The sequence below is a fragment of the Tursiops truncatus genome, chromosome 1 (genome assembly GCF_011762595.2).
Source record: "Tursiops truncatus isolate mTurTru1 chromosome 1, mTurTru1.mat.Y, whole genome shotgun sequence".
Classification (NCBI taxonomy): Eukaryota; Metazoa; Chordata; class Mammalia; order Artiodactyla; family Delphinidae; genus Tursiops; species Tursiops truncatus.
The window spans coordinates 118,824,604-118,851,961 of NC_047034.1; the positions used below are offsets into that span (position 1 = coordinate 118,824,604).

At 37.2% G+C, this 27,358-nt stretch overlaps 1 protein-coding gene across 1 annotated transcript; it reads right to left on the reverse strand.

The window, feature by feature from the left end:
- Positions 1-1,372: 1,372 nt before the first annotated feature.
- Positions 1,373-26,645, reverse strand: LHX8 (LIM homeobox 8). Its single transcript, XM_033851491.2, has 8 exons — positions 26,077-26,645; positions 25,517-25,678; positions 21,572-21,693; positions 19,301-19,521; positions 18,684-18,787; positions 13,981-14,076; positions 7,296-7,479; positions 1,373-2,083 (listed from the first exon to the last, which is right to left on the reverse strand). Exons 1-8 carry the CDS (start codon positions 26,149-26,151, stop codon positions 2,007-2,009), a joined length of 1,041 nt encoding a protein of 346 aa, XP_033707382.1. The 5' UTR covers positions 26,152-26,645; the 3' UTR covers positions 1,373-2,006.
- Positions 26,646-27,358: the final 713 nt, after the last annotated feature.

The window sequence follows — 27,358 nt, forward strand, 5'->3', positions numbered from 1 at the left end:
ATGGAAACACAGTCATATATTTGTAACACATGCAAAATTTTTTTTAGTATTTTCTTATCTATCATATTTTATTATTAACAACTTTATATGCTGGATATATAAGTCTCATTCATTTTGACAGCTTTGAACCTTTCTGTTATGGAAAGTTTACTTCAACTTTGGGCATTCATCCTTGGAACTAAAAAGGGTAGTGATGTGGTTCGTAAAATTTCTCTGAACACTCAGAGGGTGGTGAGTATAGGAAAAACACAAGAGAGAGGAGGAGGAACATTCACAATCAACCACCTCCCAAGATAAATGGTGCCAATTATATGCAGCTGGGAAATGCTATAAGCTGCTAACAGTGCAGAGGTTGGCTAGACTACAAGTGCTTTCCTCCACATCTGGTAAAGGTAAAGCTGACCTCACCATTTTGTGCCTGGGACAGGTAAACAAAAACACAAGGAGATTAGCATCAATTTCACAAGATCGGATGGAGTGACTACTGGCTATGTTTTTTGTTTTTTGGCCAGAAGGATTCTAACTGGAGTAGAAAGTTTAAAAAGAAACAAAACACTTTATTTCCTCCTTTCTCCCATAGTGAAACTTAGGATTGTTGCTTCTGGTTTGAGGTAGATAGTAAGTTACTGACATCCACGTGACTGCTTTCTGGTTGCTTTTATGATTACTAGAATAGAATTACAAATACTCCACTATTACTTCCAGTCCTCAGCCAGATGTGAATCCGCCAAGTTAAAGATGCAAACTTAAGATTCTTAAGAATTTTTTCTCACTACCTTTTTTTTTCCCCTGATTGGTATATAAAAGACAAGAAGTGAGTACTGATTAAATTCTTTAAACCCAAAAATTAGTGAGGGTGGCACTACTTACTTTTGTATTTCCGAGACAAGTGTCCACTGCTACATAGGATAAAGTCCTGAGGTTTAGATTTCAGCTCTCAGAATCACAATCCCTAAAGAGGGTTCACTAGGAAGAAAAAGTAAAGAGTCTCTGCTCTAGAAGCATTGATCACAAACTCCAAATATTTCTAGTCCTCCTTTTTCAACCCTGAAGAAAAATATTCCTATGGCCCACATTTCATTTCTGATTTGGGACACCCCAAAAGGTCATTTTGAAAAGTGCTCTGCCTTTTCTTTCATATTAATTTTATTAGATAGTTCAAAAGGGACAATCTGCCAAATTAGATATTTTCATGTATTCTTTTGTTGAGTAAGTGCAATCATCTACAAATAAGTTTTCTATTAAAATGTACTCACAACACAGCTCAAAACAAAATGACTTCTTAAAATTAAGAATTGTTATATTTGAAAGAGGCTAACGTCAACTTACTGCTGAAAACACACACACACACACAGGATTAATTGGTTGAAAATTTCACAAGAATGGAAAATGTTTAATAAACTTAGAATGATGGGCTTATTAAACTATAGTGTTATTTACAGCCATAGTTCATCAACCACAAACACAATAATGTGTTTGCATGGCATGCTACAACAGAAGCTTTATTCAGTTCATTCAGAAAACATTGGCAAAATAAATTTCAGTTGCAAATTCACAGATACAAGCTTCAAAGTATAAAGCTGTATATAACAAAAAATACAGGTAATATTTATAACAATAACTTACAGATACAAACTAATGATACACTACAATTTCACAAAGGATTGTAAACATTTTGCACACTTGTCAGTCCTTTCTTTTAGGCAAAGTGCTCTTTTGATGACAAATAAATTAACAGATACACACTCGAGTGAACTATTTCCATACAATACAAAAAAAAGTTTTGATTTGTTTTCTTCTTGTAAACATAAGTTTTACAAAAAAATGAAGAATCAATAAAAGTGTCTTGCAGGCCAACTAGAGATACATACCTGGGCAGCAAAGTGATGTTGGAAATGCTTTGGATGTTAAATAAAAAATTAACATTAATATATTTTCAATGGTATTTTATACATAATAAATGACAAGTTTATATCCTTAATCATTTCTATCCCTGAAAAAAGGAATTAGGTATGACTTATTGGCAGTTGTGTCATTGAATGGGGTAACAAGGGCTGGAGTCCAAGGGTTGTTGGTGAATGAGCTACAAAATAGAAAGAAATTTGTGGATCAGTTTTGTAGGGTAAATAAAACTGATTTAAAAAACAAACAAAAAACAATCCAAGGCAATGTTCTCTCACTACTGATTTTATAGCTGAGGGCACCAAGCTACACTCATTCCACTGACCTCAGCAGGAGCATTAGCTTATTCAGCACAGTGAGTATAGTATTAAATGAGAATCCAGGAATGGTTTACCCCAAAATCTTTACTTGGGGTCACAAGCTTTTGCCACTTTACTGTCCTCCATCCATACCCCATTCACTGCACTTTACCCTGCAGCTAGAAACACGTGAGCTTTGCCTGCAGAGACGTTGCTAGCTTTCATACGAAGGTGCCTCTATAGGGTGACCCCTGCCCCAAATTCTCATTTATGAATGCTGAACTGCCTTGTCCCTAAACATACATCAAAACACATTTGACTTGGGCAACACTATAGTCATTCATGTGAACACACACAACTTTAATCCTAGTGTAGGTAAATGCATCAACGTACAGGCTCTGATTTTTTCTTTAATCAAACCTTAAAATGAACTTTCCACTCTCAGTAAGAACTATGTTGCTTCAAACCAAATGTCCCTCTAAGAGCAATTAAGAAAGCTGGACAAAATTTTTAGAAATCTATTTGAAGACATCTGAAAGATACCCAGGTAGTGAGAACTTGCAAAGTCAAGTCCCAGAGAAGGAGAGAAATAAAATGAGGCTACATTTCCTCCACAAGTTTGGTAACAATTTTAAAAGAAAAGGAGTGTGAGAGGCTGAGACATTTAGCAAAGTTTTCAGGAGTTAGACTTTGGGTGGTGGGGAATAAATATGAAAGATCAGGGACCACTGAAGAGAAGCCCTCGTTAAAAATGACAGACACAAAACAAAACAAAATGTAAGATTTTCTGGGGATCCCAAAAAGCTAGTTCCAAGGAGTAGTGACCCCGAAATACACCAGTCCTTGTGAGGACTGATGCCTAATTGGATATACAATGGAGAAAAGACAGTCTCTTCAATAAGTGGTGCTGGGAAAACTGGACAGCTACATGTAAAAGAATGAAATTAGAACACTCCCTAACACCATACGCAAAAATAAACTCAAAATGGATTAGAGACCTAAATGTAAGACCGGACACTATAAAACCCTTAGAGGAAAACACAGGAAGAGCACGCTTTGACATAAATTACAGCAAGATCTTTTTTGATCCACCTCCTGGAGTAATGGGAATAAAAACAAAAATAAACAAATGGGACCTAATGAAACTTAAAAGCTTTTGCACAGCAAAGGAAACCATAAACAAGACGAAAAGAAAACCCTCAGAATGGGAGAAAATATTTGCAAACAAATCAACGGACAAAGGATTAATCTCCAAAATATATAAAGAGCTCATGCATCTCAATATTAAAAAAACAAACAACCCAATGGAAAAATGGGCAGAAGACCTAAATAGACATTTCTCCAAATAAGACATACAGATGGCCAAGAAGCACATGAAAAGCTGCTCAACAACACTAATTATTAGAGAAATGGAAATCAAAACTACAATGAGGTATCACCTCACACCAGATAGAATGGGCATCATCTGAAAATCAACAAACAACAAGTGCTGGAGAGGGTATGGAGAAAAGGGAACCCTCTTGCACTGTTGGTGGGAATGTAAATTGACACAGCCACTATGGAGAACAGTATGGAAGTTCCTTAAAAAACTAAAAAAAGAATTACCATATGGCCCAGCAATCCCACTACTGGGCATATACCCAGAGAAAACCATAATTCAAAAAGACACATGCACCCCAATGTTCACTGCAGCACTATTTACAATAGCCAGGTCATGGAAGCAACCTAAATGCCCATCGACAGACAAATGGATAAAGATGTGGTACATATATACAATGGAATACTACTCAGCCGTCAAAAGGAATGAAATTGGGTCATTTGTAGAGACGTGGATGGATCTAGAGACTGTCAATACAGAGTGAAGTAAGTCAGAAAGAGAAAAACAAATATCGTATATTAACACATATATGTGGAACCTAGAAAAACGGTACAGATGACCGGTTTGCAGGGCAGAAATTGAGACACAGATGTAGAGAACAAACGTATGGACACCAACGGGGGAAAGCAGCAGGGGGTGGGGGTGGGGGTGTGATGAATTGGGAGATTGGGATTGATATGTATACACTGATGTGTATAAAATGGATGACTAATAAGAACCTGCTGTATAAAAAAATAAATAAAATAAAATTCAAAAAAAAAATGACAGACACAAAACAAAACAAAATGTAAGCTTTTGGGGGATCCCAAAAGGCTAGTTCCAAGGAGTAGTGACCCCGAAATACACCAGCCCTTGTGAGGACTGATGCCTGATTGGATTAAGTTGATCTCCCTCTGACCTAACCGCCTGCCAAAGGCAAAACTAAATCCTCTCTGGTGGAAGATATTAACCAGAGCCTCAAATTATTTATAGTTTTCATACCTAACATCTGAAGTGCAATAAAAAAACAACAAGGCAAATAAGACATGACTTGAATGAAAACAAAGAGGAAAAAACAATAGAACAGACCCACAAAATACTGGAGTTGTCAGATATGTCCTTAAGTGTAACTATAATTAATATAACAATTTTGTTAAGGAATAAAGTGATAAAATAGATAATTCTGGCACAGAAGTGAAAACTATATAAAAGAATGAAATGGAAATTCTAAAAACTGAAAACACAATAACTGAAATTAAGAACTCAGTGGATGAGTTTTACAGCCTAGACAGAGAGAATTAGTGAACTGGAAGATAGGTCAGAAGAATATCTAGACTGGAACATGGACGGTCAAAATGCTGGAAAATATGGACTTTTTCAATAAGGGTAGAAACCATACTTGAAGAGACAAAATCTGATCCTTTTGCATAGTGAAATACATCAAACTACCTATTCAAGAAGCATATTTAGGCACACTATACTAAAACTGAAAACCAAACATAAAGAGAAAAGCTGGGGAAAAAAAGAGATTCACTTTTAAAGGAGCAAGAATAAGACCAACAGCTGACTTCAACAATAAGTGGTATCAAGTTAATTAACTATCTATATTCTAAACCACAGAAACAATGGAAGCAAGAAGACAATATAATTCATACTGCCAAAGTGCTGAAAGGAAACAGCTGCCAGCCTAGATTTCCACATACAGAGGAAAAACCATTTACAACTGCATCAAAACAAAAACTTACGAATAAATCTAACAAAACATGTGCAAGATTACTAAACAGAAAACTCTAGAATATAAGAGAGCATTTGAAGATGACCTAAATAAATAGAAAGACAGACTAAGATCATGGTATGGAAGACAATATTATTAAGATAGCAGTTTCCTACAAATGGATCTAATAGATATCAAAATCTCAATTGTTTTCTCTTTTTTGGTGGAAAAATTTATGGCAATACAAATGAACAACAAAGTAGGACAAGGTTGTACTACTGGATATCAAGAATATAGGCCTAGCATTATTTAAACAATTAGGTATTGATATAAAAATAAATAGACCAATAAAACAGAACAGAGGGTACAGAAATTGACACATAAATTATATGGACACTTGATTTATGATAAGTGTGGCACAGCAAAGCCGCTGAGAAATTGGCACTTTCATAAGCATAACAAAAACTTTGCTCCTTATTTTACACCACATACAATATTCAATTGTAGATGGACTGTAAATCTAAATGTCAAAGGTAAAACAAATTTAACAAAATTTCTAGAAGATAACATAGGAGAAATATCTTCATTATCTTTGAGTAGGAACAATTTCTTGAACAGGTCACAAGAAAAGCACTCCCCATGAAGGAAAAAAACTGATGAAATGAACTACATTAAAATTAGGAACTTGTGCTCAATAAAACATACTCTTAAGAGAGGAGAAAAAGCAAACCACTGAAGAGGAGATATCTGCAACACATGCAATCATCAAAAAACTTATTTATATTCAATATATAGCCAAAACTAGAACAAATCAAGGAAAAAACAAAACAGACAAGCCAACAGACCAACAAGCAAAAGACATGAATAAGCTCTTCACAAAAAGAAGATACAAATGCCCAATGAAAAAATGCTCAGTCTCATCAGTGATGAGGGAAAAGCAAATGAAAATAATGAGATAACACTACACAACTAAATTGGCTAAATTAAGAAGTCACACTATACCAAGTGTTAGCAAGGATGTGAAGCACCTTGAACTCTCATGTGCTGCTGGTCTCAGTGTAAACTGGTTCAACCACTATTGGAAACTTTTTGGCAGAATCAACTAAAATTGAACATATGTGTAGCCAGGACCCTATGTTCTACTCCCAGGTATAGACCAAATCAAACTGTGAATTAACAGGCACCAAAAGGCATGTACAATAAGGTCCATCGCAGCATATGCATAACTGGAAATAATGCAAATGTCTATCAACCCTAAAGTGGATTGTGGTATATTCCTACAGTGGAATTCTGTATAACAATGAAAACAAACAAATCACTGATTCTTGCAACAATACAGATGAATCTCACAAACACTGTAGTTGAAGGAAGTGAGACACAAGAATACATTCTGCATGGTTCGATTCATATAAAGCTCAAAAACAGGCAAAACTAGAACATGATTTTAGAGGTCAACACAATATTACTTTGGAGGAAGAGGATAATGATTGGGAGGGGACATAAGAGAGGCTTCCAGGGTGCTAACTGCGTTTTACTACTTCATCTGGGTAGTACTTACATGGATATGTTCATTTTATTAATTCATCAAGCTGAATACTTATGTGTGCACTTTTCTATATGTATGTTTTGCTTCAATAAAAAAGTTTCTTTAACAAAACTCAGTAAACCCCAATCTAAAAATCTGAGTGTGAATACTTTCTCTGACCATAGGAAAATAAATTATTTAAATAGTTATCAGGAGAAAACAAAGAGAATGTTTTTCCTAAGTTAAAATCAAGCACTATGAGTCATTATCAATATTTGTATTTTAGCCGTAAGGTGAGTGTTAAACTTGTCCCTTAAAAGGCAGTCACCGAAATAAGAATGTTGGGTAGTTCTCCCTACTACACCCACCCCCGACAATATTTTTCAGCTCCTACTGAGGTAATAGTTAAAAATGTGAATAGTATATCAATAATATACTATTAGAAGGTACCAGAAGCTGATTGCTTGGGAGGCAGCTGTTAAATATTAGGATACCTACCATCCATGTAACTATGCAGCGCTGTTAACATTGTCCCATCTTGGGGCACATAGGCAGAATAAGCCATTTCTTCTAACATGGGTGGAGACAGCCTGGAGGGCGGGACCGCTGTGACTGGGGCAGAGGAGGAGTGATTAGGACTGACGTGTTTCTTGTGGCGTGCTCTACAGTTCTGAAACCACACCTGAGGGAGGAGAAAAGCAATGTAGCTATGTCACATCATCAGTTGAGTACATTACCAGTTCAGTTTACCAAGGAATGCAACCTCACTCTACCATATAAGCGCAGCATAAATCTAAATAAGCTTTCTAAAAAAGAATTCTGTGGACACAAGAGAAACAATTTTGCACAGTTATCAATGGTCATTTTCTTTGCCCAAATAATAATTATTTGTTGATTTACTTAAAAACTGATTCTATACTAAGCCAGCATCTTCCAAAATAAAAATGGGCTAAGGGATTCAAAATTCCAGAAAAGTTTCCTTGGTTTTACTACTGGCATTTAGGACAAAAAGGAAAACAGAAAAAGTCCTTTCATCAGAAAACTTTAAAAAATGCACTACTAAATGTATTCTCAGACACCTGCTGGACTTATTTTAAATCTTTTTTCAAATGACTAAAATCCCTACTGAGAGCTTAAAGCTTTCTACAAACCTCTTGATTCAGTTATTCCAGTCACACTGTAACCTGCTGAGTTCAATTTCTCTTAGTAAATACATAGGCTATTCTCTAAGAAGCAGGTTAAGGTTAGGCTTATAATAAGAAACAACTAGTGATATTTAAGCAGAATAAAATAACAAACACATCCACTGGTGAAACAGTTCACCGAATGTAAAGAGCTAACCAGCCTGTTGTCCACTCTATCACAGAAATAAAGGAAGCATATTCTGGGTAAGCAGAGTTTTATGTGCAGGTCAGGGTAAGTAAGGCTAGACTGCCCAGATTGCTTCCAGTATCTAAGCTACATGCATTTGAACTCCCTGCTCTTAGATAAAACTTGTCTACAGAGTGTTTCTCTATTAAAATATTATAGTATTTATTTGCTATCACTCAGAACAATTCTGTCATAAGAAGACAGAGAAGTGGAGGGATAAAAACATTAAGGAAATTAGGGTAAGAACATTTGGGGATCAGGGGAGAAGGCTAGGGGCATAAGTCTCTACCTAGGGCTGGTAGGTAGGTACTTGATGGCACTAGGGAATCAGAGCTAAATAATGTGGAACAGAAGGAAGCTGCAAAAAAGATTTATGTGAAAAAGTTGCCCTGATATCAAAAGGCACACCTTGTCCTTGGGACTCACAAACAGAAGTCTGCAAAGTATAAACTCAAGGGGTTAAAACCAAAGGAACAGAAACCAATAATACAATGGCGTCTGAGCATGTGGCTGAGTGGTAGCACCTGAGGTATATTTCAGGAACAAGCTTAGGCATGTATCAAGAAAAAGGAGTGAGAAGTCACAGCCTTCTCCCCCTTCTTCTGGAGCGTTAGTTAGACTCTTAGGTACCTATACAGAGACTTTACCCAAAGTCTTCAGTCACAGTTCCTCCAGAGGCTCCTTAACAGGTGCCACTGCTGTCACCCACCCAGCCAAGAAGACACACTCACACATTCTCCAACTTGTAAGCAGGAACTGCTGCCACCTGCCTTTTCCCCTGACAGTGCCCGGAAGACAAGCACCCCAGAGGACTACATATAACCTGAAACACATGGTGCTATGATTCCCAGAGTTTCTTCAAAGTATCTTATGTCTCCAATAAATTATATATTGGATGGAAACTGTTCAGTTATTTTTAAAAATCTCAGACTTTGTAAATAAAGATGAAGAAAGCATGACATAAACGGTAGAATGACTACCTTAATGCTAATTCAAATAGCTCCTTGGAAAGATCAACAGGTAATTAAGCAGAGAGAGGTTTGAAAACACAAAGTGTCATGTAACTTGCACAGCAAAATATAGTTGAAGATTCCAGATATCAGAAAACAACTTCTGACACGAGGGCTACCTAGCTTCAGGAATAAAATGCAGTCCTTTTGACTCTCCTCACTGACTTAAAATTTCCTTCTTCTGCTTTCAAACCTCTAACAAGGGTTAAAATTTCTTATGAGCAACATACTCTTTTAAAAAATTTGAGTTCTAAATTGTAAAATACATAAGCTGAAAGCAGGCCATGTAGACATTCTGCAAAAGAAAAGACTAATGCATAAGATGAATCTCTCAGAAAACCCAAAGAGTCAAATACGAGAATTTAATGTATGAAAAAGATGGAACTTTAAATTATTGGGAAATCAGTATTGACATAATATTTAGAGGGAGCTGGCTAATAGTTTGGGAGAAAAGAAATAGAAAACTCCCTACTTTACAACATGTTATCAAAAGTCAATTCCAGATAAATTAGGGTTTAGGTGTAAATAATTGCGACCATAAATGTTTAAGGAAACAAAAGCCAATGTTGATATACTCTCTAGGTGGAGCCAAAGCTATGAGAAAAAAATATTAAGAGATTTGAATACAAAACCATGTAAAATTTCTATGTGGAAAAAATAAGTGAAAGGGAAACTGATAAACTATGAAAGTTTAACTATGATAAACAATAAACATCAGTACGATAAAGAGAAAAGAAATAACCCAATAGAAAAGAGCACTAAAAAATACAAATTTTATTTTCAAAATAAGCACACGTTAAGGTTTACTGACAATAAAAGAAATAGACATGAAAACAATGACATTTTCTGACTGCCAAATTGGAAAGGATGTAAAAGAATGACAGTTTTTAGGATTTACGTGCGTTGGGGAAAGGGAAATTTCACACATAGGTCCTGGTAGAATAAATTGGTTATGAACTTCCTGCAAGGCAATTTTTGTACTATCAGTCAAAGGCCCAAAAATGTTTTATCTTTTGACTCAACAATCCCACTTTTAGAAATTTATCCTACGGACACTACCGAACAAACATGCAAGGTATACACACAATGTTGTTCACTACAGCATTTTTATGATAGTAAAAAATTGGAAATAAACTAAATAAATTGTGCTATGCTCAATATGTGTAGCAATAAAAATGATGTAGATCTTAATATGGAAAGCCAACTTCGAGCACACTGACTGGAAGAAATAGCAGTGTTTTATCATGTTTCTGTAAGATACACAATTCATAATTCACCTCTCTGAAAGGGTATGTTAACAGTGATTGTATCTGAATGCAGAGTGTGAAAAGTAAAATCATCCATCTTTATTCTGTGATTTCAGCTCAGTGACGATCTGCTCTGTTATAATGTCTCACTATGCAGACTTTAGCTAGTAAAGGTGAGACCTGTACTTACACCCTGTATAAGAACATTACTTCTACCTAATCTTTGGGTAGCCTAGTTTGCATATCAGAATCAAGGCCTAGTAATCAAGTCTCTTTTCTTTAACTTTTCTAAAGTGTGCCCAATGCTAGGAAGTAGGCTAGGCGAAGAGGTTATGACTACGATTTGAGATCACTGTAATTAATCCTTCAAAAATACTGTGACGGACTATATATTCGAATTGCTAGTACTCCTTCCTTTGCCATCTTATCAAAAATATTTAAATTCAATCCTCACATATTAAAAGCCACCATCCAACAGCATATTCTCCAAGTTCTAGTGCTTGAAATGAAGTTAACTTGCTCATAATACTGGTGACCTAAATACCTGGAAATTACATGACAGATGTCTGTCTGCAGTCCTTATTTCTTCAAATAATAAGAAAAGCTCTCAGAAAACCCTCCGTTTTCCTTTCCTTCCAACTTCAAAATAATCTAAAACATAATAATCATGAATCTGACTTAGCTACAGCAGTCACTGTCATTGAACGTATAGAGTCTTAGATTACAAGGACCCCTCAGACCATTAAGTTTGAACTACCTCAACAAAGGAAGCTTCACTTCCAGGTACAGGGACTCACTACCTCGATGGTAGCCTATGCCATTTTTGTAGACTTACATACTGAGAAAATTCTTGATAGTGAGTGAAATCTGTTTCTTTCCTACATTCCCTTGCAGATACCCAATCCCGCTGCCTGTGGGACAGCCTTTCACATACGCTTAAAGACACCTATTCTGTTTATACTGTTTATATTCCTTCCCTTACCATCTCTGGATCTTTTTTCCAGATAAATATCCCTGTTGCTGTTAATACCAGCACATAATTTCTAGACTTTCATGACCTTAACCTTCCTGTAAAGGGGGCACTCTTTTCACATTGGTTCCCTGTTAGTCCCTTTCTAAAATTTGGCACTCTGAAACAAACACAATACCCTGGACATTTGAAAAATACTGAGGTCACGGGACTTGCCTTTTCAGAGAGCCTCATTACACTGCACCCAAACAAATCCACTGGGAATCTAGGTCTTTGGAGAAGATACAGTATCATCAAGTCTCTCCCACTGACTTCTTGGTATAAATGATTTTTTAATTATGAAATACTTCAGGCTTAATAAACTAAAGAATAAATACCTGCTTACCAATCACCCAATTTAAGAAGTAAAACATTATATGTGCAGTGTTGGACTTAACCTTTTTCTCCCCACTGAACTTCATCTCGATAGTTACAGTCACTAGCATTATTAATTCTTTACACCTTTTTTAACCTTAAATATTATTTAAAATTATTTTCCACTTCCCTGATCTGAAGGTAGTAGAAAATCTTGACACAGTTGACCACTTCCATCTTGAACCCACCTAACTCCTTGGCCCTCCATGATGCTTCTATACCAGATTCATTCCTTGATTCTGACTGTAATGGCCCAATTCAAACAGCTCTCTCCATAAAGTCCGTTCTTCCCTTTTTATTGTCCGTGATATCTTTTGAAAGGATCTTACCCAATTTCATGGGACTGGATCTCTCTGTTTGAGTCCTGTTCATCCTTAAAATACCTGTTTATGTGCTCAACTGCTACCATCGTTATCTGATTATCACAGCTAGAAGGGAATTCATCTCCCTCCCAACTACCAAATCCGTTTTTAAAAACACCTATAATATTTCTGTCAATAGCACCATTCCCATGGATACTTTGACTTCAAATTTAAGAGTCATCTTTGATGTCTCTCTGCTTCCCCATTACAGTATCCAGTCCTTTTCTTGTCCCCATTACAGTATACAGTCCTTTTCTTGTCTCTCTAGCATCCAGTACCTGCCATCAGTGTTCAGTCAATAAAACGTTTTCGGATGAATTCTAGGCCACTACCTCAGTTAAATCTCTTTTCAAAAAAATTACTATTTTGCTGGGCATCACACCTAATGTGTCAATTTCTATGCAGCCTCTCCCAACTCTAATTCTTCCCACATACTGTCACCAGACCTTTCTTCCTAAAATCACGTAAAATCTGTTCCTGCTCAGAAGAGAACTCTACATGTACAGCCTCTCCAAGTTCAGCTCCAATAATTCCATCCCCCCACAATCTGCAAACATAAATCTTATCTGTCAACAGATTTGCTCTAACTCATCCTTCCCTAGTTTTGTTTACATCACTCCCTCTACCAGGATCTTTAACAAAGGCCATAGATATCCCACCTCTTGCCCACCCCTCCCCCACTCACTCACATACACAATAATAGAAAAGTAGAAAAAAATTCTGGCCTCAAAACCGGATCTAGCTTGGAACCACAGCTGTCTTTTTAGCCTGAGGATCCTTAGGGTTGCTCTGAGCAATGAATGAATGGTCAACAAATGGAAGCCTAGACCAAGCAGGCTAATTACCAGGTTTTAAAAAAATTGATTCGAGTGTGAAGAGACCTAAAATGGCAAGCTAATGCTTTCATATTTCTTCACAAGACAAAACAATGACAACAACAAAAAACAAAACAAACCCCCCCACAACAATTTACACTTTTAAAGACCTAGAATAACTGGATTGTTTGTTTTTTTTGATATTGAGCTCCATGAGCTGTTTGTATACTTTGGAGATTAATCCTTTGTCTGTTGTTTCATTATGCTAACACGCATATATGGAATCTTAAAAAAAAAATGGTACTGATAAACCTAGTTGCAGGGCAGGAATAAAGATGTAGACATAGAGAATGGACTTGAGGACGTGGGGTGGCAGGGCGAAGCTGGGGTGAAGTGAGAGTAGCATCGACATACATACACTATCGAATGTAAAATAGTTGGCTGGTGGGAAGCTGCTGCATAGCACAGGGAGATAGGCTTGGTGCTTTGCGATGACCTAGACGGGTGGGATAGGGAGGATGGGAGGGAGGCTCAAGAGGGAGGGGATATGGGGACATGTGTATGCATATGGCTGATTCGCTTTGTTGTGCAACAGAAACTAACACAGTGTTGTGAAGTAATTATACTCCAATAAAGATCTATTAAAAAAAAAAGCTAAACCCAGAATTACCATATGATCCAGCAATTCCATTCCTAGGTATATATCTAAAGGAACCGAAAGCAAGCGTTCAAACAGATACTTGTGTGCTGATATGTATAGCAGCATTATTCATAATAGCCAAAAAGTGGAAATGACCCAAATATTCGTCCATGGACAAATAAAATGTGGTACATACACTGGAATATTATCCAACCATAAAAAGGAACGAAGTACTGATACATGTTACAACCTGGATGAACATTATGCTAAGTGAAATAAACCAGATACCAAAAGGGGGGGAAAAAAAAGACCTAGAACTTTTAACATCTCTTGATTAACCTTTAAAATAATCACCTGTATCACACGTCTGCTCAAGCCTGTCCTTTCTGCCAGTTTCTGGAGGGTCTGTGCATCTGGGTTGTTGTCCTGAGCAAATTGTGCTTGCATAACCTGTTTTTTAAAAAAGTGTAGGTGGTAAATAGCTAAAAATAAGAAGCTCAATCTTATGCATTTTGATGACAGGAGAGATAAGACATGCACAAGAAAATGGGATACTTGCATTTTATTACTTGAAAATCAATATGGGGAAGTATGTATAAAAAAAGAATGCATATTGTGTACATTTATGCACAAGTTGCTATGTTGAAATCTTAAAAAAAATCTATTTCAACATAAAAACTTGTCTCAACTATGCTGTTAAAAATAAGCTCACCTTTTCTTCCATTCTGACAACCCACAAATGCATAATAGTATAAGTCTCTTTACTATTTTTTCCGTTTTGTTAAAAATTGCTAGCATTAGAAAACTTAAAAAAATATTTTTTTAATCTTCAGCCTCTACTGAGCAAAACAGGTTCAAGGCCCCTACCACAATTTTTATCAGTCTGCAAAAGTAGACAGTGCAACAGATGGATTCCACTTAATTGTAATGACTCCATCATTAATTGTTTTGAGCACTTGCTCTATGCAAAGGAACATCTGGGATCTTAAAAAGAGACACCCATCAGCCCATTGAATAAGAATTTCCTGAGATCTAAACATTTATAGATGGAAAAGCTCCCAAGTGATTCTGGTCTCAACTTCCTAGGAGAAGATATACGCATGCCAATAATTAGCAACAATACAAGCTAAAGTGAGAGGTGAGGAGTTGGGGTGGGGGGAGGGAGGAGTACCAGAATAAAAGCACACATCAAGGGCTTTGGATTCTTTCAGAAAAGGAAATCACGGAAATCAAGTGGGATATTTGAATTTTATTACTTAAAAGTCAATAGAGGGAAGTATTATAAAATATAAAGAAAGTATTATAAGAATGAGAAAGGTGAGTCTGGCACCCAACATGATTGTGCATGTCTGTGAGCATGTGATGGGGGTAATCTACCTAATGACCTTAAGTCCTGCTGACCTCGACACCATTTCCAGGAGGCAATATTAACTGCATTCTCCACTATGCTCCTCATATAATACTATCTTTTGCCACTGCACTTGTCACTGGGTAGCTAACTAATGTGTTAGCAAGTCGAGCTCTCCATAGCAGATAGTGAAGTTTCTTGAGGGCAAAGGGACTGTCTTATTCTTCATATCCGCAGGAGTTAATCCCCCTTCCTGTCACACAGTGAAGACTTTGTGACGGAATGAACCTCGACAATGTGAGGAAAATCTGAAGATAGCGTGGAGAAAAAGACCGATGTTGTTCCAGGAAACCTTATGAAGTTTACAAATTATATAATTTTTTTCAGTTAAGTTCTCGCTGATAGTGACTCTTCCAGAATAAGGTATTCCTGGCTTCCTATCCAACTACACTTGTCCACACACTCGCTGTAAACAGCACATGTATTTTTTCTTTAAAAAAATGGGCAGAATCAGCCTAAAAGTTTATAATCTCGCCCAGCTCACTTCTTTCTTCCTCTCCTACTCCAAAAGTGTTAACTTTAATATCTTTATGTACAAATAGAGTTGTGTTTATACGTAGTTGAGCATGTAACATCCCAAAGAGAAAAAAGAATGAACAAATTAATTATGTCTTTGTTTTTTAATTTTTCAAGCAGAAAAGCTGAACAGATATTTGAAGATTTGTTTGTAAGGCCATTATTGATAATTTATAAAACAAAAACAGCATGCTTTTCACAAATGCATTTCAAATTCACAAGTTTAATAATGGAAGTAAATTACATTTACTAAAGCAATTTCTCATTAAGGAATAAAGGAAAACTTAAATCAACACTGATGGTTTAAAGCTAGAATATGCTAAAGGAAAAGTAAGATGTGTTCATCAGTGTTTAGTCTCACAAAAGAACCCTTCTAATTTTAACTTGGTTTCATTACTCTCTGGTCACTAATGATGCCAAAACCCACCCTACTCCTTTTCTGAGCTCTTTTAACATGGTCAAGGAGCAAGCCTCTGTAGACACATCATTTTAAGGCCAGAATGTCTACCAGAAATGTGAGGAGTCTGCATAGTAGCAGCTGACCAACTTGATCTGAAAGCAGATTAAAGTAGGTGCTAACCCTGGCATGTTTAACATTAATAATCATTGAGCAAATACTTCCAATTACAATAAGCAAACCATAGTATTGCCAGAACTTTTAAAATACAATTTATACAAATGAGACAATATTTGAAATATTTTTGCTAACACAAAATAGCACTCTATTCTGAAAGTCAAATTACTTTTTCTTCCCATAAGCTTCTAAAGAAGAATTTGGGAAATTTGTTTGTTCCTCTCATTTTAAGTCGTATAAGTCCAAACCAGGTAGTCTATGAATAGTCTTGACTTACTGATCACCTATATTTTATTGTTTTGCTAAATTCAAGCACTACTTAAATATATTCAGCTGTCTGAAAAGTAGGACAATTTGACAATGAGGTACACTGCCTGATTTATTAGAGGTTCTGGCAACGTATAATGATTCAACTTATCCTAGATTCCTAAGCTACAAAGAACACTTGAGGACAAGGATTGTGTCTCATTTGTTTCAGCCATTCCTGGCACAGATAGATGCTAATAAATACTGAATAAATGAGAACATGCTTTGAAAGTATATAATTTCTGCTTTCATTTTTAAAAACCTATGATCCTGATATAAATTTTTAAAACATGATTCAGATCACATTTTCATATAATAATGCATGGCTTAAATAGTTTATGCACATTTGCAATTTAAAACTATAAGGCTATCTACAAGATTCAGAATCTCACTCTTGTTTTAGCTGCCACTGCCATTAAGTGGAGCTTTGTTAAGGCACAGTTCTACTCATGGTCTCCTGGGAGGCCAAGCAAAATGAAAAGACCAGAGGTTTGGGGAGCAGGGTCCAAACCTCTTCTCTGCCATTCCCTTGGTGGTCTGCTCTGGGGGAGTCCCTACACTTCTTGGATGAGGCTACCTATATCAAGGAATTGTAAGAGATAAAAGAAGATAATGTAGAGAAAATGTCTGGCATAAGACTTGGTATACAAAGACCTCCACAAATATTATTCCCTTTCTATTTAATTAGTGCCTCTATCTTCCTATATGAGATTGTATATCTACCTAAAGTGGTTTCAAATTTTCAGTATCCTTTTACTAATAAATTTTTATATCAAACTAAAGCTATCAACCTTATGATTATTAAAGTTACAGCCAGGCTTTCATGGAAACCGCCCACTTTATAAACAGAACATATTTATATTAGAGATTATATTTTAACTCAGACACCTTTTAACTACTGGGTATTTTGCTGCCAGATCTCCCACAGCTATTCATATCTCCTAACCTGGGGCTTTACGTGATCTTCATTACAACCAAATGAGGCACCCAGAAAAGCAAGGTTCAAACAGATATCTCTTTCAACTGCCTTATCTTTCATTTCCTACTTACTGACCATGCAGTCTATGCCTAAATTAAGAAATCAAAAACAATCTTTTAGAAATTTTTTAGAATAGATCTAGATTTTAATGCTAGATTGCTTCCAATGCCATTAAGTTCCCTTGGAATATTTGTGTCATATCAAGGCTTCTTTCTTAATCATTCTCAAAATAAAAATCCTCTCTTTTACTGCATTCATCTTAAATACTGCCAAGTATTAGAATACTATAAGTGAGTTTTCAAAATATTACCTTCATTTCTTAACATTGTATAAATATCCTTACAAGTCTGAGCTAAGATGGATACTATGTGTAAAGCACCCAGCTATACATGGTAGGCGCTTTACAGATGTTACCTCTCCTTAACATAAAACAAATATTTCAGTCACATTAATCTTTTAGAAAATATGATTTCTTTATCTGAAAAAAAATGCCAGAAAGAATCATTGTATGCGTAGACTTAAATATAAAGCAAGGAGTAATTATTTCATTCCTTTCAAGACAATTTGTATAAACAGAACTTATGACAATTATATTAAGGGCAACTAAGTTGAAAATAATCCCTCCCTTTTCAGGGAACATAATGAACCTCTAGCATCAAATTATAGAATTACTCCCTCTACCCTCTTTAAAAACAAGAAGGGTCTACTTGATTGGAGTCAATCGGTAGACTCCTATTTACGGTAAAGCGTTTACAATTCTTTCCTACTCAGAAAATGTACAATCTTGTCCATTAAAAGACTCAATGTGGTTTGTTAAAAAGATGAACACATTAGTGTCCCACAGACCTACACACTGAGCGTCTCTTTCTGTTAAGAGTCCCCAAATATTTTATCTTCTAGCACAATTACATGTAGTAATGTAAATGCCTGGGTTAAAGTAATTTTTATCAGGAAGTCAGAACAGATCAACATTTTGTTTCCACTTTGATGTAAATGCTAACAGACCCCAGGGAGACGAACTTGAATGACGAGTTCATATCACATCATGACTCTCAAAATATTGATAAACAATATTTAGGGCAATGTTTTCATACATCTAACAAGTTAGTTTTCACAAAAAGCACAGGCTAACCTTTTTGAAAACAAAAATGTTTTAAGACACCATAGAGATTATTTTTTGTTTGGCTTTGTTAGTTTGGGTTTGGTGGTTTTTGTTTTTTTTTTTTTAGGTGGGGAAGGGCTTCAAAAACTCATAAATTCATTGTCATGTCTACCTGGAGCTGATCTGCTGTAAAGCTTGTTCGAGCTCTTTTTGCTGGTTTTGGATGATTGACATCTTGCTCTGTGAGGAGGGCGCCTTCGACACTAATCCCATTACCTGCATTTAAAAAACACACCATTCATACAATAATAGGTTGTTGTATGAACAATCATACAATAATAGGTTTCTTGCATCTCTTGGCTTGGTATGAAACTGTATACATCTAGTTTGCCAAATCCCTTAAGTTTTAGAACATACTAGAAACATACTGTGGAAACAATATTCCATCTGTAGGCTTGTATATTTAGTCAAAAGTGTACCAATTTGGAAGTGCACATCTAAGGCTCATCCTTACAAAGGCAAATACAAGGAAACAAATGGTTACAAAAGCAAAACAGAACCCTAAACTCAAGGCTGCTTCCTGAGAATATGGCACAAGGCGAATACATATGCCATGGCTTTTCTTGTAAATAAACAGATGGAGACCATCACTAACAGTAGAGGGCTTAATGAGTTTCACCACAATTACACTGCACAAAGTAATGCTTTAAGACGACCTTAGGAAAAATCGTTATTGTCCCTGTGTTCACTGTCCCAAAAGATTCAAAAGTATTTTAAGTATATATTTACCATTTTCCACTTCTCTTTTTAAATTATCCAGCATGCAGTCATAATGCACTCTGCAGAGGACTTTCTCTTCCACCAAAGCAAACTCCTCTCCTGTGGAAAGTTGCCTTTTGCAAGAAAAGCAGGCAAAGCACGCCAAGTGATAGACATTCCCCTTGGCCCTCCGGACCCAGTCAGTAGAATGGATGTGCCTCCCACAGCGAGAGCAGCGAGTTCCATACCTTCTACATAAATAGAAGGGTGGGAGGTGAAGATTTTAATGCTTGGTGAGATATTCATCAGTCTAAGATTAAATTAACACATTATTTACTCATTGGATTAACCCAAGTATTTAAATCTTTTGAAAAGGAAACAGGAATCAATTATTTTTTAAAAGTCATATGGTACACAATCGAGACTTGAGATGGGATCATAATTCAAACCTGTTTATAAAATAAAACCTTCTCATTGTTACTCTAAAGGAGAAAAGGATTTTTTTTCTTTTAAAATAAATGACATAGGAGTTTCAGTATCCTTCTTGTAACAAATATCAGTGCATTTATAAATTACCTAGAGACTCAACACACACACACACACACACTCGAGACTGAAACCTAAAAATACAAAAGCATACCATTGAAGATATAAATAATGACGTCTTAAAACCAAGTTGAGATAATTAGAAAATGCTCTAAATATTTTTTTAAAGTTAAAACATTTTAAATTGATATTATCAAAGAATGAATAGAACAGAAATTGTTCACTCTGGTGTGAGGAAACCTCAGAAACCTCAGTGAAGGAAAACTCAGAAATGTTTCCTTTGGTGAACAAACTGTTGCAATACCATCCACAAGAGAAGGGGAAATATTACCTAAAGCTTTTAGACACATATCTGGACATTAAATGCAAGTTAATCTTAACAAAATGCCAGATGTAAAGATTTCTTTTTTCTCTCAGTCCTAGTGACCAGACACTCTCTGTCATATCTCCTACCACAACTGCAGTCATAACCTGGCATATCCACATTAAACTAGATAAGTATAGAGGTATTGCCAGTTTTTAAGTTAATCTGAAAAACTGTATCATAAAAATAAATTTCAGAATATAATAAAATATGAAGTATAAAAAAAAATCCTGAAGAACTAGACTTTCAATAAGTCTCTGAAACCAAACATTTCAAGGGGCTTTAAATTACCAAAAAAAAAAAAAATTAAGATTAGCATATCTTAAGTGAAAGAGGAGGCAAACTGCTACTATTTTTGAGGAAACAGAGAGCAAACCTAATGAGAAATATATGTTTTGGGTAATTATAAAATTCTATGACTTTATAAAATAAAGGACTCTGGATTTCATGAAGTGCTTTAAATTACCTAGCAATTTTATTCAAATCAATCACTAAACTCTCTTAAATCAGTTTTTGAAATTGAGTATAAATAACATAATTAGTATTACAAACTTCAGTATGTACTATTAACTTCCCAATTTCACAATGAACATTCTTCTTCGTTTGGAAATGCAAATAGGGAAAAAATGTGATAATTTTCAAAAGTCATGCTTAAGGATGATTTCAATTTCAAGATAGAATTTAATTCTTAGTGGAGAGCTATCTTAGAAGAAACTTTACATTTAAACTATTATAAAGAGACCATGTGGAGAAAATGTTACATTTAATATCCTAGGCAAATACAGTCTCACAAAGCAAAGATCAAAGAACGGACAAAAGAAACAGGATTTTTAGGCAGAATACGTAATTAGACTTGGTGTATTTCCGATACTGGAATGGTCACTTCTTCTGAATAATATGGTTTAATCAGTTTCCAAACTGCTGGCATTTTATAGGTATATTACGAGGGGTCATTCTATAGTAAACTGGAAAAAGCACAACAAAACCTTGATTGTTTTTCCCCCATAATTACTTCATTTTTGTCTTGCTACTCCCTCTGAACAAAGGGCTTTGTTATAATAAGTCATCTTATATTTCATACTTTATATCTCTGCACAGCAAAGAAGTTCCCTGTTTTTAATACCTAAAACTTTCATTCGCCAAAGTGGAAATAATTATTTAAAATTAATTTTTGTATACTGAGTTCCTAAAACACATAAGCATGCTAATTTTATTTGTTTTAATACAAATTATACCTCAAAAATATGAAGCATTCTCATTTTGAAATCCACTGTATAAGAAAAAGTGGGCTTCAGTAAATAAAACTGGACAAGAAAGGCTATTTACAAAATTCTCTTTGTGTAATACCTTCTTGGAGTATCTACTTACTAAAAAAAAAAGTTTCGGTGTACCTGAAATAATCAAGTTTGCAGAAAACGTCTTTGTCTTTAATATAACAGCTGGTATGCCTTCCTAAGGAGGTCCTGCAGACACTACAGGAGAGACACCGAACATGCCAGCACAGGTCATTCACCTGTGAAGAAGAAGGGGTTAGGATGAAAAGCCATTCTAATACCACACACTTAAGAGTATCCTTCATTGGTTTTCTGTATCAGGCAATTTTAAAAGCTGGCCTCTTAATATTTTAACACATGCTCTGAATGTTTCTATCTAAGAGGTGTCATTTACACAAATACGCATCTAGATATATTCTCTTTTAGACCTCAACCAGAAAATCACAGCAGCATGTTATACACTTTGTGTTTAATTTTTAAAATATACTTTTGAAAAATTCAGGTTTTTTTTTAATTGAGTGTCTATTCAGGGTTTTTTTGTTTGTTTTTGCTTTGTTTTGTTATCGAACGTATATGAACACAGGGAAAATTTTGGCCACTTTAAAGTCCTACATACTGGTTTTATATTTTTTTCCTTGACCAAATTCTTCCCACCGTGAAACATGGTAGCTAAAGAATTCAAGCCACATCGCTTCTCAATCTACTTTTTAGTTAAAGTGAGAAAGAAAATGGAAAAGAAGCTTTGTAAGAAATACTTACCCGTGTAAAGAAGCCAGGCAATCCATTTTACTTACAAAACAGAAATTCCTAAGGTAGATTTAAATGTTGAAATGGCCAAAGCCCTGGCTCCCGTCTAACATTAAATAATCAAAACAAAAAGCATTGGTAACCCTACTTTAATGATTTGGTTACTAGAGGAAAAAAATAAATCTATTATAAGCAGTTCTAAAAAGGTACCCAACTATTTGCCATTTATACTTCAGGAAGTAAGACATTAAATGCTTTGATTTAATTTAATAAATCACAGCACTTTATATTCTATATAGGAGCATGAAACATTGTCAAATCAGGGGACAAATCATAAATAGCCTTACCTTAAACTGTTGCTATCATAGTATAAGCGGCACATCTTTAGCCTTCAAAAACGAAGATGTGTATTGAATTCAATTTGCCTGTAATGCAGGCTCCTAAATTTTGCTCTTGTTAAATGGACACAAGAACTAGGCTTATGCTTAATTAAATTTCATTTAAAACAACGGCAATGATGCAAAAACACCAGTTATACTCTACAAATGGATCTAATGCCTAATATAAGAATTAGGAAATTGGAAAAATGGGAAATTGTGAAATACAGCTTTTGCTAAACTATTTCATAATAAAGACTATCTTGTCCAATGATTCTATCATATTAGCGTTACTGTTCAACATATTTTTCTGTGATATGAAATATAAAGGGTCCTTCGAAGCTGAAGAAAGTTTTACTGGCTTCTAATTACAGTTATGTGTCTCTTTCCAAAGCACTAATGAGAGTATCATTTTAGTGAAATTTTAAGTTTTGGTCTTGCTATAAAAGAACTACATGCTCACCATGCAAGAAAACAGGGAAAATAGCAATAGGAAACAATAGGGAAAAAATCTGAGGAAATCGAAATAAAAAAATTAACAATGGTGAATGCTGTCCTATTAATTAGAGATGCATTTTCTTTCTATTTTTTTCCTCAAACAGGCCCAATTAAGTTAAAGTGTAGAAATACAGGTTTCCTTTAGTATTCCACTGTTTAAGGCCTTCTGCATTTTGATGTTATCCAGGCTCTTTTTTTTTTTTTTTTTTAAGCAAGGCTAGATGCAGGCTTCAGGGCAAGAGTCATGGCCATTCTCTAGTTCCCTAAAGCCAGATGTAACGCCTGGTTTGCCACCCTTCCTCAAAGTTTACTTAAAAAAAAAAATCTCCTTCATCTTCCATTTCTTTTCCAGAGATGAAAGTAAGGTGAACAGAGAAAATTCTGGCGACTATAAACCTTTCCTGATGGCTACATTGATCCAATCTCTGTATGTATACATATATAGGACCAAGTCAGAAAAAAAATCACTCAAATGACAGGACACTGAAGTATTAGATGGGGCAACAGATGCATCTAACTCCTCTCATGTTTTTTGTTCTAACTCCATTTAACTTGCCTCACAATATGGTGTTTTTCTATATTAAACAGTTATACCCTCAAATATTCTATTAGGTCTAACAATTATTTTTTCACCAGTGACTCAAATTGAATTCAAACTTATCTGGAAGAATAAGCACACAAAATGGGGGCAAAAAAGTTAAGAACTCAGTTTTTAATCATAAAGTGTCAAACTTTTGTTAGAACTAGTTTCCTATATAATAAGCAGCAGCTAGTTTTCTTGTACATATACTAATATGTACAAAAAGGGGTGGACTAAGACTGTATGTAGAAGACTTCATTGAGAGGACTCTGGTCCTACTACAAAGGAAAGCTTTAAAAGACTCTTCAGATAACTTACATTATTTTATACAATACACATATATAACATATAAACATATGTTAACATATAAAAGATGAACACTAAAAATGATTTTATCTATTCCAGAGGATATGTTGAGTCACTTTATAATAACTTTTTTCTTTATCCTTTCTGCTGTGTAGTGGATCCATTATAGATCCATCAAGAAACATTCTTAAAGATTAAGCTAATTACTGAGAGGGCTCATTGAAAATAAGAAACTAGGTTTGATCCAAAAGATGGTTTTTAAATATCCAAAAAGGCTCAGGTGTGGAAACACTGGAATGGGAATCTTAAGAATGCAGATTTAAAGAGAAAGCCAGCTTTAAGAATCAACCACCAATTAAGTAAATTAGTCACTTTTTAAACGTTTTCACCAAAACTCCTTTTGGTGCTTTATCTGGGTTGTATCTACAGGGTATCATTCCAACTCCCCAGATGAAGCAGCTTTGTATGTTAAGGGAGAAATTTAAAGAAACTCTCTAATTTGCTTTCTGAATTCATATTCTCCACAATGAATTCTTTTGAAAAACTGGGGTGGGGGGAGGTGAGGAGAATAGAAAGTGAACTGGTTTGCTACTAAGTCAGTGTAGGAGAGATCATTATTTTAAATAGTGGTTTTAAAAAGCTATTGAAGTTGAAATTCCATGGTATTAGAATTAAGACACAAGGGACTATGATCCTTCATGCAATGACATGGGTAACTAGCCTGCCAGAATTTGTACTCCAAAACTCCCCCACAATATCTTGAGAGAAGTAAAACAAATCAAGACAGTCAACTCTCAAACCACCACTTGAAGCACTTCATCCCAAGTATTTTTCTTTCTTTCTGTTTTGTATAAATTTACATCAATTTCCATTTTTTTCCACTAAGCAATGAAGATGACATTAACAAAAAAAAAAATCATTCGGTGGCCCTGAAGTATTAAACCTTAATGAGAGGAGGAAGATATTGAAAATGGTTTTCATTTAAATGCTACTACGAACTTTTACTCTGGAAAAGCCTCAGGTTAGTGTAAATAAACATAAGACTGTAAAATATCTATCCAGAAAAGACCCTTTAAGGCACTTGACAGTGGTTCTCACCAAAGGAGACACTGAAAAGGGGAAATCGATCAACATATACAGACCTGGAGTCCTCATAAGCAGGCAGACGTGTGGGTGTTATTGGGGGTGGAGGGACCATAACCCGAGGCTCAGTAAAAATAATCGGGCAGGACCCTGTTTCCAGAATGGGTAAGCATTTCCCCACTTCTGTTCCTCTACAAGTAGGTGGCTAACTCCAGCACATCCACCCAGGGTATCGGCACGTCTAGACCAGGATGGGTCACACGTAAGCAGTTTTGCAACAGCGGGTATTCTAAGATTTCTTCTCCCACTCTTTCCCACCGCATGAGTTGCCCCTGACTGGGCCATAGTGCTGAGAAAGTCTACAATCTCCAGCGAGAACTTGAGTGGAAAAGAGAGGGAAAGTAAACTTTTCTCTTTTCCCAGAGCTCTCGGGGAACCCCGCTGCCCCTGGGCCTCGCGGCTCCGCCCTACCTTGAGAAGGTACTTGTCCACGATCTCCAGGCCGCAGCTGTTGCACACACACTTGCCAGGGGGGCAGACGGAGCCCGAGGCCATGGACCGGGGCGAGGACGACGGGGACAGTGGGGCCGAGGAGGAGCACGAGTCCTCGTCCCCCACTCCCTCGGGGCTCACCTGCAGGAAGCCACGAGGCGCGGTCTCAGGGGGTTCTAGACCCCTCCTTCTCTCCCCATCCCACAGACCCACGGGGGCTCCCTCACAGCCTCCCCTCCCTTACCCCAAACCACCCCTAGTTTCTGAGTTCCCGCTTCTCGCCCTCTCCCCCCGCGTCCATGCTCCCACCACGCCCCCGCCGGGGCTGCAGACCACTGACCTCAAGGACCTGGGGCGCCTGGCGGCCCTGCGCAGCCCGCCACACTGGCTCAGCTTCTCCCCCCGCCCCAGAACCCCTCTCCACCCGCTCCCCGAGGGCCCAACTGCGCCCGGGGAGGAGCGCGGGGACAGCAGCCCTTCGTCCTTGGGCTGCCTCCCCACGGCCCGGCTCGCCGCCACCCGGGTCCCTACCCACTCACCAGTCCCTCTTCCCCGGCGCCTTTCCGAGTCCTCCCGGCCGCCAGGGCTGCAGTCCGCCCGCACTCCTCCGACATGAGCCCCTGGCACTGAGGAGGTGAGGGCGGGGAAGTGGGGAGGAACAGAGACGAGAAGTTCAGAGCCGGCACGTGCGGCCCAGAGCTTCAGCTTCTCCGCACGCGGGGCGGACTAATGAAGGCCCACGGCGCTCCGGGCCGCACGTGCAGCCGTCTGGGCGCCTGGGCCCGCGCGCGCCTGGCAAGCCGACGCCGACGCAGCCTCCCTTGCAGGCAGCGGGCGGCGGCGGCGGCGGCGCAGCCTCAGCACGCGACTAGGCGGCCACCGGAGCACCAAGGGCTCGCCCGGCGCGCTGCCGCGCTCTCGGGGCTCCGGGTCCCCGCGCTCACCGTAGCACGTCGGTTCCCCGCCCCCCTGCCGGGGGTAACAAGTTAATAACAATCATCCCGGCACAAAGCAGTTTCTTTCTAGACGTCAATCACAGCGGAGCAGGGATCACCCGGCTAAAGGGGGTGCATGGGGTGGGGTGAAGTGGGAGAGAAGAAAAGAGGATTTGAGAAGGGGGTGGGGGTAGGAACTTGATTTCTTTAATAGCCTCAATTAAAAGAGCAAGACACATATATATTTTTAAAAGGGGGCTTTTTGAATTGGATAGCCCGAAAGGTGAAGAGGTTTAATAGGATACTTGAAAGCTAATTACAGCGGGATTTAAGAAGCCTGGTGTTTGTTCCGATGACAATTTGAATGAAAATGCTTCAGATTAAACCGAGCCAGCAGCTCTTTCGTAAACTTACAGCAATTAGAGCTGCGAGTGATTTATACTCGTTTCTTTAAGGTGTAAATTGCCACTTATTGCTCGGTAAGTCAACATTTGAGCTACTAAAGGATTATTTTTAGCTAGCGCAAAAAGCGGGTCGAATAATGGAAAATATCCAGCTGAATTTAATTTGTGTCATTAAAAAAAAAAAAAAACTCACCCAACCTCGGTCAAAATGTTTTAAAGCAACAACGCGCATTACTCAAGTGTTTCCAAGCCTTTGTAGGAGTTTTGTTCTTAAACGAAAACGCAGCCGCTCTGGTCTTTCTCTGCCTTCGTTTACGGAAACTCTAGCTTGGGGGGCGGGGGGGGGGGTTCCAGAACTCGAATGGCCCACACTTCTGCATTTCTGTCTCTTCGCCTCCCTCTTTCCCTCACTCTGGTAGCACCAGAAGAGATACTGTCAGAGCCCCCCGGTCCCTCGGGCTCTCCGCCGGGACCCTCGGGTG